At 43.2% G+C, this 13,854-nt stretch overlaps 1 protein-coding gene and 1 long non-coding RNA gene across 6 annotated transcripts in view; one reads left to right on the top strand and one right to left on the bottom strand.

Annotated features, from left to right (window-relative positions):
- The window catches only part of ZSWIM6 (zinc finger SWIM-type containing 6), a 93,698-nt gene extending 80,326 nt beyond the window's left edge, over window positions 1-13,372 (top strand). For all 5 annotated transcript variants that reach the window (XM_083465177.1, XM_083465176.1, XM_083465175.1 and 2 more), the window contains 4 exons: window positions 2,337-2,494; window positions 4,458-4,621; window positions 7,081-7,162; window positions 10,327-13,372. In XM_083465177.1, coding sequence (XP_083321303.1) covers window positions 2,337-2,494; window positions 4,458-4,621; window positions 7,081-7,162; window positions 10,327-11,189 — 1,267 coding nt within the window. In that variant the 3' untranslated portion in view covers window positions 11,190-13,372. The remainder of the gene's footprint in view (window positions 1-2,336; window positions 2,495-4,457; window positions 4,622-7,080; window positions 7,163-10,326) is intronic.
- On the bottom strand, window positions 7,224-10,328 carry LOC310688791. Its single transcript, XR_014517186.1, has 2 exons — window positions 7,879-10,328; window positions 7,224-7,440 (listed from the first exon to the last, which is right to left on the bottom strand). It is a non-coding gene; the product is annotated as an uncharacterized lncRNA (long non-coding RNA).
- Window positions 13,373-13,854: the final 482 nt, after the last annotated feature.

Here is a 13,854-nt window from a genome sequence, read left to right as displayed (position 1 = left end):
CTGTCCCAAGGGAGTGTTGAACTGACTCCTTGGGGTGGCTGTGAGTTTATATATCTCAAAGGAAGCCCTTTGGGAATACAGCTGTGACACACACTAAGAGCAGGGTAGAAATGGGACCCATCTGGTCTACCAAAGAGAGACTCTTCTGTTTGACCCACAAAATTTTCTATTAGAGCTAAGGCAACTTGAGACAGTAACACAGCCTGTAATATGAACAAAGTATGCTACAACTCTGGACTATGTCCATTGCATGCTTGGGGCAGAGTACAGTCGCACCTTGGATCCCAAATGCCTTGCGACTCGAATGTTTTGGCTCCCAAACACCGCAAACCCGGAAGTGAGTGTTCCGGTTTGCGAACGTTCTTTGGAAGCCGAACGTCCGGCGGGGCTTGCGCAGCTTCCGATTAAGTGCAGGAAGCTCCTGCAGCCAATCGGAAGCTGTGCCTTGTTGTCAAATGTTTTTGGAAGTCAAATGGACTTCCGGAATGGATTCTGTTTGACAACCAAGGTACAACTATACTCTGCATTTCAAGAACTTAATTTTTTCAAAAACTGAAAATTAAAAATCCTATGAATTGGATTCTGCACCAAGAGAAGCAAGCATTATGAAAACGTATACGCATGGTGCAAATTAATCAAGACTTGCATAATTTCGCTTTCATTTTGTATGATATGTTTTGTAATTTAAAAACTATTACACATAAATTATTCTGCTTATGATTGTTATCAAGAGAGAGGAATACCACCAGACGCTTTGTAAACTAGGCTGCAAAGCTGTGCTTGCATACATGAATAGCGTCTTCTGCTCAAGGAAGGGCTGTTTTGCACCTCAGGCTATAAAGTTATGCAATAAAAGGTGGAAAAAATCTAAAGACAGCCTTCTTCTTGTGCAAAATCTGGTGGAGCCTTTTGCACAAGTAGAAGCAGGAAAATGGCTGTAGAATCCGTGGAACCACGTAAAACTGAGGTGATGCCAGCATCTGTAGAAGCCGGAGGGCACCATTTAACTGTGAAGCAGTAGTAGTGATACTAATTCTTCAGAGGGCCGTCCTGATTCAGAGGGCCATTCCCAATGATGATGTTGAAAATAAAATCTCACAGATGCACATGTTCACACAGAATTCTGCTTGTTGACATTCCTTTTCCAACTGTCCTTCAGTACTTCTTTGACCTTTGAAAGGCTGAGGCTGCTCTGAATCATCGTGATAGGGAGTTCATGAAAAAAAAAAAGCCAGCTATTTTCATTCAAGTAAATTACAGTGTAGACCCTTCTAATAATAGGTCTGTAGTAGGAAGAGAAATAACTTATCAGTTTAGGGCAACTATTTCTTGTTAAAGCTAGTGTAACCTTTTCCAACCACTATGTGTAGGTTTGCTTCATATTCACGTCTTTGCATTATGTTAGGCAGAGGTTTTTTCTTTGCAAGAGAAACTGCAGTCACCAGAATAGCTTCTAAAATGATGTTCACTAGTTTGCAGATAGTTAAATGGCTGTCTGCTAAACTGGCAGATACCAAACCATTACTAGAATGTCCCATTTTCCCACTAAAAACATAAAGGTGAGGAAAGTCATATCAGGAGAAAAAATGTCCCGTCCCCCACCATTTTTGAAACTTAATTTTAAACAAAGAAGCTAAAAATCCAAAGCATGGAGAATTTCTTATTTAAGTTCTAGTTTTCTTAATTAGGTGAAACGGGTTCCTCCCTGCCCTCAAAGGCTGAGTTTGCACCACACCATAAGCCATAGGGTTTGTTCTTGTTTGAGTGAAACAAACTATGATCCCTGGCTTGGATATAATGATTAAGCCAGGGGTTGTGGCTTGTTGCTTGCACTAGGGAAGGAGCAAAGCAGGAACAATTTCTGCATTCACAGCAAACCATTAACTATGGTTTAGTGCGACAAGGAAGGCCGTTTTGCCTATGACCTTGTTGAGACATAACACCAAACCACAGTTTGTCCTTATGATAACTAGCTTTGAGCTCACATGTTCTCCTCCTTCACATGCAAGAGGAGGGGATCAAAAGCTTTTGCCTTTGAACTGCCCACAGATCTGTGTGATAGCTGAACTGAAGGGAACTGGTTTTGCTTAAACTTTGCAAACAAGGGTTGCCACAAGGAACTGCACTCCCTTCAAAGACAGGAGCTTTCAACCTCCCCCTGCTGTGTTTGGAGGAGGAGAGGCACAGCGTATGAGCCTGAAGCTCAATGCAGGCTTAATCTTGTAATGAGAAACTAACCAGACCTTTGTCTACATATTGCAGCATTTCTGTAGAAGGCACAACTTTTCTCATGACTATAATTTAATTATCCACGTATGTGTGTTTCCTGTTTACAGATTACTAGTATTGGAATCCACAGCTCCATCAGGAGATATGTCTCGTCCACATCACATTGCATCAGTTGTTCCAAATCGGTACCCCCGTTGGTTCACTCTAAGTCACATTGAATCTCAGCAGTGTGAGTTGGCATCAACTATGCTAACTGCAGCCAAAGGTACAGTGCTGGCAATTAAGCAGATACCTATTTTTAGTTGACTATATACATGAGTTTATATTGGTCTTGTTCACCAATGTGGTGCTAATGGGTATACATAATGTCTGCATAGGCCTTTCCTGGTACTCCCAGGGTTTCTTCTCTCTGCTCAAATTACGCTCGAAAGAAGCATTCTGTGGCAGATTATAGAATAAGTTGTGTTGTACTTGGTTGCAGTGTGTCTGTGGTGCCCACAATGGTTTTTCCAAAAAGCTGGACAGCCCCTTATTACATGAATGAGTTCCCCTTTCCCTTCTCGTCCTCTGGTGCAGTTGGAAGCGGGGAGACTGGAAGCTTCCACTTCCCTGTTTAACTAACCCACGGTTGATCATTGTATCCAAACTCTGACAAAGTGTGGTTAATCTTAACCAAGGTTTAGAGAAACAAACTAGTCTCAAAACCATGATTTATGAAATTGATGTGTTTCCTTAAATATAGTTAAGACTAACCAAGTAACGACAGTTTAGGGTTCAAATGTAACGCTCAACAGCAGTTAATTGTGTATGGAAGCAAAAGCTTTTGATCTCTTGGCTCTGCTGAAGCAGAAGATGAGGAAGAGGAAGTGTAGCACATATATCCGTATTGAGCCAGGCTAAGTAGCCGAAGCAGTACTGAATAAAATGTACACAAGCACATCACTTGCTGTCCATGTGGCATGTCCAGCTCACGTGTGCAGCAGATTTATTTTGGTACATAGATGAATTCCTATAGAAATGGAAAACATGGATCTAGAATGTTGGGTTTAGTATCTGTTCACTAAGGAAGTCTTTGAAATATTTATTTCCATTGTTTGTAGATAGATAATAGATCAGTAAAAATATTCAGCATTTGAAACAAATAAAATATAATAAACAACGACAGCAACAGTACTGCAGTAAAAAGCAAAGCTGGCTTAACCAAGTCCTCTCTAAGCCTCTGTAAACAAGTGTGTTCAGTGAGGTAGCTGTCTGTGCTTCTAAGGGAAGAGAGATCCACACCAGGGATATAACTGCTGAGAAGGCACTGTCCACATCCATACACAGTGAGCAACATTTGCTGGTGGGATTAAAAAAATGACCCCCTCTGCTATCTCAAAACATAGGAAGACTGCTGTGGATAGAAACTTTGCATCAATATACCTAGGTCCCAAGTCATTCAGGGCTTCACATGTTAACATCAGCACCTTTCAACTGAGCCCAGTAACGTATAAGCAGCTAATGTCGATCCTGCAAGATAGGTGTTATATTGCTGCACAGCTAAGTACCAACCAATGCTCTAGTAGCAGCACTCTGCACATAGCTGCAAATTCCAGACCATTTTCAAATATAACCTTACACAGAACACGTTGATGAGCAGTTGCCAGAGGCAGTGGCGTAGCGTGGGTTGTCAGCACCTGGGGCAAGGCAAGTAATTTGCGCCCCCTAACCCGTGGATTTGCGCCCCCTAACCCTAACCCCCAGATGTTGCGCCCGGCCACCCCTGCACCTCCCACGCTACGCCACTGGCCAGAGGCTGCAAAACTGTGTGGTCAGGCTATGCTGGTGAACTTGATGGAGCTGCAAATTGACACGCCTTGTCACTGAAACCATGTGGGCCTCCAGTGACACAGATGAAGCGAAGAGCAGCTCCAAACTACACACCTGCTTCTTCAGGGGGAGTGCAGCTTGACCTAAAGCAGGACAGATGGAAGTTTCTTGGACATGAGTAGTGTCTACCAACCACAACTCCATTTCCTAAGGATTTAGCTCCAGTTTGTAGGCTCTCATCTAGTCCATTGCCACCTCCAGGCACCGGTTCAGCACCATCACAACTTGCATCTGCTTCAGATGGTATGGAGATAACCACATCAGATGCATATTGATGACACTGTCTGTGTGATGGCACATTGCAATATTCCTGTCACTTGCTTGTGTTCATGCATATATATTTTTGGCTGACCTTGCAGGTGATGTCCGAAGGCTTGAAACAGTGTTAGAATCTATCCAGAAAAACATTCACTCCTCATCTCACATCTTCAAGCTTGCCCAGGATGCATTTAAAATAGCAACGCTTATGGACAGTCTGCCAGATATCACTCTTTTGAAAGTCTCTCTGGAGCTGGGTCTTCAGGTATTTTTCTTCTTAATGCTGTTTTAATGCTTCAGTAAGATACTATAAAACCTTGGATCAATTTTGAACATGTCTTCTTGGCACAATCAGTTTATAACGAACTTTTCCTACTCACCCATAGTCGGTGAGCTCTTCTTGTTCTACTGCTATACCAGATGGCATGGCAAAGGGAATTAAATGGAAAATCTTTATTACTTTTTCACTTAGCTGGCTTTAAAAAAAAAATGGCGCCCTGCTGTTACAAGTTGTATGATGTATCAGTAGATTTACCTTGTATTTTTGGTATTAAAGAAACACACAGAGTGACAGACAAAGCATGTATAAATTGTGTGGCTGCTTTTGAAATGTGCTCCAATCCTGTCCTAGAACTAGACATCTGAAACCATCAACCCTCAGAAGTATGGACACTAAGGCTGGGCGATGTATTGGCCCCAGCTGGCGAGATGGGAGTTGAGGCGCTTTCACCCTGGTGTCTCATGGGTTATGGCCAATACATATATATAATCTTTATTACGGTCCAACGACCCATAGCATAGATACAGAATAAAATACAGACTCATATAGACTCATATAGACCTGGAAGGGAGACCGAAGCGTTATTTGTTTAGTCATGGGTATGTTGATCTTTGATTCATATGACTACTGAAAGAAACTTTGCCACAGCCACTGTGATATCGTTGGACTTGTCGTCCAGAAGATATTTCCTATAGTAGGCTTCGGATTGACCCAGCCGATTTGCCAATAGTGGTTTAATCAATAGTTCCCTCACTTGATCATATTGTTCGCAATGCAATAAAATATGCCTCATACAGTCAACATCTTGAGAGCACACACAGATCCTATTTTGATAAGGGATACCTCTCAGTCTGCCATTTAACACTTCTGATGGAAATACATTTAATCTGGCTTTGGTGAAAAGACGCCGGTATGTTGGTACAGACAAATTTCTAAGATATGCAGGTGTCTGAAAATTGAATCCATAGTGGATTCCTACTGGTGAAAAGGAACACGGGTGGCGCTGTGGGTTAAACCACAGAGCCTAGGACTTGCCGATGCAACGGCGTGAGCTCCCATTGCTCGGTCCCTGCGCCTGCCCACCTAGTAGTTCGAAAGTACGTTAAAGTGCAAGTAGATAAATAGGTACTGCTCTGGCGGGAAGCTAAACGGCGTTTCCATGCACTGCTCTGGTTTGCCAGAAGCGGCTTAGTCATGCTGGCCACATGACCTGGAAGCTGTACACTCCCTTGGCCAGTAAAGCGAGATGAGCACCGCAACCCCAGAGTCGGTCACGACTGGACCTAATGGTCAGGGGTCCCTTTACCTTATATAGCTGGTGAAGCTGCCGCCGCTTGAGTTCCACTGCCTCCAGCTCCCAGTTAGTTTATTTCTCCCTCAGCATGCTGGGCGATTGAGGCAGAGGGACTCGAGCGGTGACAGTTTCACCAGCGATATGCCGCTGAGTGACGCTGTCATTGCAGTTGCCCCCACATACTGGTCCTGGGAGATATATTGTCCAGGCCTAATGAACACCTTGCCTTTGTTAGATCAGTGCTGTAATGCAGTGATTCTTGAACTGTAGTCTACACTGTGTGAGGCACACATAAAATAGACCAAAATGCTGACTAACTCTTCCAAAGAAACGGTGGCAAAATACCACTTAATGCTCTACTCATGGTGCAGCTGTACTGAATGCATAGCCATAGAGTATGGGATTATATTAAATATTACTAGGTAGTAGGTAGATTTTGCTCAATTTGTGTGGATGCTACTATCTCAGCTGACAATCCAGTAAACAATTACGTTAAGAGTACGTGGTTCAGCTGCATTGGAACACAGAGAGTATTCAGTTCTTTGGAAGCCTTCCACGCAGTAACCATAAAATGTGGTGGATTGCAAAGAATAGGCAAACTAGAGCAGCAGTCTGTGATATTGAAAATGGTAAGAACTACTGCTATTTAAGGTTATGATGTTTATCTTTAGATCCGAAACTGCCTGCATATCTCCAGAATATTTTGGATCTCCCAGCACACCGGGAGAAAAGCAGATTACCAGGGAATTTGTTCCAAAATGTCCAAGGATCTGCTCACCCTAGTTCAGCTTGGGTATATGGAGAGGAAGACTGGGAATCCTCCCTGTTCCTTACTTTCCTTTGGCATCATAGCAGTTGGAGTTTCTGGGGGAAATCCAGAATTTCCACATTATTAGATTACAAGTGGGTTAGCCTGGGGAAGTCAGGGAGCCTGTAGCCCAGAGAAGCTGCTTTCTGGATGTAACATTTTCCTCTCTCACTTAAGATGTGTAAGAAATGCTTCTCTTTCTTGTGGCAGAGTTGATGGAGAGACTCCAAAGTGCCCCTTTTGACTAAGCAATGCATAGTCTCATTTTTCTTGCATTGTGATAACTCTATTCTACAGTTTTAGTCTTGAGTCTCCCTAAAATGCTCATCTTTTTGTGAACAGGTGATGCGCATGACTTTGTCAACCTTGAATTGGAGGCGGCGGGAGATGGTGAGGTGGTTGGTAACATGTGCAACAGAAGTAGGTAAGTGATGCTATTGGTCTCTGATGAATTCTGATTTAACTAGCACCGTGAAATGGTGTAATCAGTCAATCAAGCATTTTATTTGTATGCTGCCTTTCCAAAGTTAAAACCATGCTCAAAGTGGCTTACAACATGCAAAAAAACCAACCCACATAATTACAAACATAACAAAACAATATATAAAACTTTAAGAAATGCACAACGAAATTGAACTATTTCCACATAAATCATAAGATAGAAAAAAATATCAGTAACAACAACCACAACCACGACAATACCTGTAATGGTTCTAGGGGTTGCTTGTGTGTAAATCAACGCCACCCTTGGCTGGTTGCCTGAATGAACCCTTTCTGTCTGGACAGCCAAGCACCCGTGGCTGTCTCAATCGCTGGCAAAATTCATTAGTGGGCGTTTCTTGAACTTCTTCCAGCACAAAAGCTCTTTGACGCCTAGTCTCCGCCTACTTTCCCTGCACGGAAGCCTTCTGCGCAGGGAGGGTGTGGGCATCGAAGGACCCGTGCTCTCCCCACTGGTTCCCGGCAAGGAGTCATGGAGCCACCTCGCCGATTCCCCCATCTGCCCCCCTTCTCCACTGGTGTTATGCTGATTTCTTTCCCCAGAAGATGTGCTGCTTCTCTCCCTCCCGGGACACTCTCCGGAATCCCTCTGGAGCCCTCCCTCTCCCTCTGGCTCCGATGGCAGTTCCCTGACAATACCCCAACCCAGGAACCTGTTCAGCAGCCTCACCTTTTGTAGCTGGAGTCAGTCCGGACCCCGCCCTCCCAGACCAGATGGCACAAAGCATGCAAGGCAGGGAGCAGGTCTTCCAGGACTCGCAGCCAAGATGGTCTCTATATGCTGCTCTTCCAAGAAGAACCTGGGTACTTCTACATCAAATATGTATCTAGGTTTTTTGTTTTTTTAATTTACCTGTCTCTGTGCAGTAATGCCACACTGACATGAACTGAGAGTACAAAACTTAAACTGTCCTCAGCGAGAGAGCCTGAGCTCCATGCAGGAGATCCCAAACAGACAGAGGAATGCAGCCACCTGAAGGAAGTAGCTTAACCTTACTTGCTATGTCCCCAAATAAAATATTGGGAACCTCGTTTGCAGGAATTTATATAAGGATAGAAGCTGAAAAGTGTTCCCTTATATGAATTGTGTCAAGGAGGCAGGAGAAAGGCATTCCCCTCATAGTCTCCCAAATTTAGAGCAAATTATGAAGTGCCAGTAGTGTTCTAGTTGGTTGTGCATTCACAAGAACAGTAAAGTTCTCTACAAAGTTATTCAAATTAAATAACTTTTTAGAGCTGCATGTTCTCTTAAATGCCACATCGATCATGCATGCCTCTCTTTTTCTCTCTCCTTTCAGTGTGTCTTCTAAAATCATAAACTGATTTGTCCAAGCCTTTGGCTGTATTCCTAGTTTTATCTGTTACTCACGGTTGCTTTATGGTTTGCAGCTTTCAAATTTGGCCACCAACAGACTTGTGCAGGAGTGTAGAGTGCCATTACTTTCTGAGAAACAAAGGAAAACCCAATCTGTATTCTGTTTCTGGTTTGATGAAGATGGGTGCTGTTCCCCAAGCAGATTTTCTACATCACTGCAACACTTAGTGGTCAGGATTGCATTTTCCCTGTGTCTGTTGAGTTTACTATTCTTTGCTCTCCTATCAAGCGATGCTATCAGCAAATTTGCATCCTCTCTCTTTCTCTTTTTTAATAGCATGTTTGTCTTGGCCAAGTTAATTGAAACCTAGATTGAGTTCTAGATATTAGAGGGCAAGTGTGTTTTGCTCAGTTAACTATTGGCAAGCAAATTGCTTTTTTATTCCGCTGTACATTAGCATATATATGTATAGCTTCCATAAGGAAGCTGTAATGTCAAGCAAAGATCACCTCTGAGACTCTAGGAAGTTTGTAAATGAGGGACATGTTTGTTTATGTAAATGAAGGTCTGGCATTGAGTGGATGGCCTCAGTGCCTAGCGTTGGGTAAGGAGGGGTTATGTGTATGCATGCATTATAGTACAGCAGGGCCCAACTGAGCAAAATAAGGACCTCTGGGTGTGGTTAGATGAGTGCACAGATGTGTGCAAATTACTTTGAGTAATAATGAGGCACTCAAGCTGCCTATAAGCTTCAATTTATGAAGCCCATCAGTCATTGTTCGCCCTCGCAAGAGCAACAAAAGGGTACTAAAGAAACCTGCACATTTCAGATCGGAAGGCTGGTAGTGACTCTAGATGAAGATGTTTGCCTTTAAGGACAGAGATTTCTATTTTCCTGCTGGGGTTATATCCAGTTCAGTTTTGACTTCTTCCTTTTTTTTCCATGGAAGGGGGTGTTAGTTCTTTAGGAGGGAAATACATTGAGCGTTGGGACATTTTGGGAATGGGCCACACACACTCAAGCTTGGGGGGGACCAGTTTGTTCACATAAACGGCACAGCAATGTGTTGTCTTGGTATGCTAATCTTTATTGGAGCCGTATCATTGGGATTCTCAATCTAGTTTTCATCGCTTCCAAAGATAGGGGCCAAGGGGTCTTCAGCCCCCCCAAAGTTGATGGGCATTGCCATTCAAATGGCGTGCATGCACTACATCATGTGCTCAATTATGTGGAGTGGGGCGTACCTGCCCTCCCCATTTTTTATTCAAGTTGGCACCCCTGCTTCCAAATTAGTTGTGCAGGCTAAAGTACAGTGGTACCTCGGGTTACATACGCTTCAGGTTACATACGCTTCAGGTTACAGACTCCGCTAACCCAGAAATAGTACCTCGGGTTAAGAACTTTGCTTCAGGATGAGAACAGAAATCGTGCTCCAGTGGCACGGCGGCAGCAGGAGGCCCCATTAGCTAAAGTGGTGCTTCAGGTTAAGAACAGTTTCAGGTTAAGAACGGACCTCCGGAACGAATTAAGTTCTTAACCTTGAGGTACCACTGTAATAAGAATAAGTTGCTCATAGGCTGTGATAGGTTGGGTCTGTTCTTCCATTTTATTAGGAATGCTCAGTCCACCAACACACGGACATTGGTGGGGTCTTCTACTGAGTGTTACAGACAAGGACCCCCCCCCCACCCAGGTCACAGGTTTGTTCTTTCTAGATATGTGTTCGGGTCCGCCATATTGGTGACAAACGTTTCCTTCTGTGCCTCACAGGTGTTTATGCACTGGATAGCATCATGCAAAGCTGGTTTACACTTTTCACTCCGACCGAAGCAACTAGCATTGTTGCCACCACGGTGATGTCCAACAGCACTATCGTCCGCCTGCATCTGGACTGCCACCAGCAAGAGAAGCTCGCCAGCAGTGCTAGGACGCTTGCTCTTCAGTGTGCCATGAAGGACCCTCAGAACTGCGCCCTCTCTGCGCTGACCTTGTGCGAGAAGGATCACATAGCTTTTGAGACGGCTTACCAAATTGTCCTCGACGCTGCTGCAACCGGCATGAGCTACACGCAGCTCTTCACTATAGCGCGGTACATGGAGCATCGCGGCTACCCCATGCGGGCCTACAAGCTGGCCACGTTGGCCATGACGCATCTCAACCTGAGTTACAATCAGGACACGCACCCTGCCATTAACGACGTTTTGTGGGCCTGCGCACTTAGCCACTCCCTCGGGAAGAACGAGCTGGCGGCGATCATACCTCTGGTGGTCAAAAGTGTCAAATGTGCAACGGTACTGTCGGACATCTTGCGTCGGTGTACTTTGACCACTCCCGGAATGGTGGGGCTCCACGGAAGGAGGAACTCGGGCAAGCTGATGTCATTGGACAAAGCGCCGCTAAGGCAACTCCTGGATGCCACCATTGGAGCGTACATTAACACCACGCATTCCCGGCTCACGCACATCAGTCCCCGGCATTACAGCGAGTTCATAGAGTTCCTGAGCAAGGCCCGAGAGACCTTCTTAATGGCTCACGACGGACACATTCAGTTTACACAGTTCATTGACAACCTGAAACAAATTTACAAAGGCAAAAAGAAACTGATGATGTTGGTTCGCGAACGGTTTGGTTGACAATAAAAATGTGTGTGAATGGGGGGTGGGTTGGGTTGTGGGGGGGGGGGCATTGGGAGGGTGGTATGTTTTTACTTGAGCCTGCCTTTGTATCCTTTTTAACTTAAAACAGAGCCACACCGGTATTATATGTGTATAGTTATATACTGAGTTTGCAAAACTAAATTGTCACGTTGTGAAAGTTTGTGTGTCGTTTTTCCCCTCTCTCTTCCCCTTTCCTTTTCTGTTTTCGTATGAGAGATTGAGAGGCTTAAAAAAAATAAAAAGTTTGGTTTACACTGAGTATATGTTGTCAAGTGGCAAAAGCCCACAGAGCTCTCCTGTTCTTTCTGTATATGTTCACAGCCTCAAAACAAAAAAAAAGAGAAATATATTGCAATGGCTTTAAAAAAAATACAAAACCAAACAAACACCTCCATCCTGTGATAAGTACCTCGAATGGCTCCAGCTTTACTCCTTTGTAACTCATCCTGACATTTCAGCTTATTTAAATGAACCAACCAACCCAACCACACAAATAACTAAATAGTTTCAAAGGCTGACCCACGTGGCTTTGCAGTGCTTGTTCATCCAGAAGCATGGCACACGATGCTTGTGCATGTGGAAACTTAGCGACTGTCAACATACATTCTCAGGGATTTATCTGGAAAATAAAATTAAAAAGAATGAGAGCATTTATTGTACTGTATATATATATATATTATACTATATGTCGGAATATTGAGAATAAAATATAACATTAACTAATTTATAAAGAAAAAAGAAAAAAAAACCTATAATGCAAAATACTTGAAGCTGCAGTAGCTTGGTTTTTAAACAAACAAGGAAACGTATTGGAAAAGACGAAAGTGCGCCCAGCTTCAGGGCTGGCTCAGGTGATGAACTGAATATGCTGGGCATCTATGCAGAGCCACCTTTTTGGATTGAATTGTTGGATGGAAATTGGGGAGAATTTTATACATATATATATATTTATACAGGCGAGTGTATGCATATATACATATGTATGTATCCACACTTGCGTGCTTGTAACAGGTACTCTAGTCAAGAGGGGACAACACAGCCAGAGCAGCAAGCCTTAGCATTAAGAATACATACAGTATGCCAGATTTGGGGTTTGTGCCTCCTAGCCTAGAAAACTTAAATATCCCTTTTTCACACATAGGATGGCTACAGATAACGTCGCCCCTACATTGCCGCTACTTGTAAACTTATCAAGGTGTGCACGAAACCTGTGTGACATCCTGGCCACGTGTAGCACCTGGCCATTGGTAAGGTGACATTTTTAAAAAAACTGCTGGTCTTGATCCAAACACAACAGGGAAAAAAGAGTTGTGCCCTAAAAATTCCCTTGCTACGCGGCCGGTCGCTGCAAATGGCCAGTTTCCCATGTGGTTCATACCCACTGTGGTTAGTTCACAAGTGGCAACTGTGAGGTAGAAGTTTGCCTGTGGCTACCTACAATGTTTTCCAAAACAATTGACATAATACATTACACCTTTGCAGTGAGCTAATAATAAGCTAACCTTTGTGCACAAATAACATATATATTATATATATATATAAATATATTCTGCATAGGTATTTGACTTTGTGCAGGACAGAAAGTTGTGTAGGTATGACTGTTCTACTTTTCGGTTCGTTTGTTTTTTCAAAAAATATTTTTTATTTCTTCTAGAATTACTTCAAAAGAAAGCAGCCTTCTATCTTGCCTTGTCTTAATGCTTTAAAATAACCAAACTGGAGATCTAACTACCAAACTGTTCATTATATTATTATTACTGTTATTACCAACTTTGGTTACAGTATAGTGTCCTTTATTTTAGCTGATGGTTCTGTACCCTTGTGCTTTTTAAAGCATTTTTTTTTTAACATTTTGGTGCAAAAGTTGTCCCGTGTCTCTTGTTCCCTTTGTTAGAGAACATGCTAGAAGTATGTTTGTAGATTTTGTTTGTTTGTTTAGAGGGGGGGAACTTGTTTCATGCTCTCCATTTTATTTATTATACTAGGGGGAAAAGGTTGTATTTCATCACCCCATGTAAACATGCTCATGAAGTTGAAAGTAATTAAGATTTGATACACTGATATCAATTTATTTATGTAACTAAATCACTGTTTTATAAACTTGTTAATGATCAACAATTTTTTTTTGTTTTGATTAAAATTAGTTTTTTGAAAGTTGATTTTGGACTCCTTTTTGGTATCTGTTACTTGAGAGGGAAGTAAAAACACCCATTGGTGCTGAAACTTGCTTATGACTGGGATGAAGCCTTCCTTGGTTACTGGGAAACAACCCAAGTTCCTCTAGTCAATTTTGCCCTGAGTTTAAATACTAATGGCTGCCCCTGGACCAAGAGGCGAGAGAGATGCTAACAATATTAGAAGTGCTCAGTTCCTAATGGGCATGTGTAGAAACCCAGCAGGGAGGCCAAAGCTCTCATAAATGTCATCTCCATGTGAGACCTGCCCATCCATTAACTCAGCAGCAGCCCCTGCTTCCAAGGTGTTGGCTTTTGGCTTGTTCAGCCCAGACACTGAGCTCCAGCGCCGAGAGTCTTCTGGTATTTCCCTCACTGCGAGAAGTGAGGTTACAGAGAACCAAGCAGAGGGCCTTCTCTGGTGGCGCCCATTCTGTGGAACGCCCTCCCATCAGATGTCAAGGAAA

This window comes from Podarcis liolepis, assembly GCF_965112155.1.
Source record: "Podarcis liolepis genome assembly, chromosome: 11".
Taxonomy (NCBI): Eukaryota; Metazoa; Chordata; class Lepidosauria; order Squamata; family Lacertidae; genus Podarcis; species Podarcis liolepis.
The sequence above is the reverse complement of the archived record's forward strand: the minus strand, read 5'-3'. Positions and strand labels throughout refer to the sequence as shown.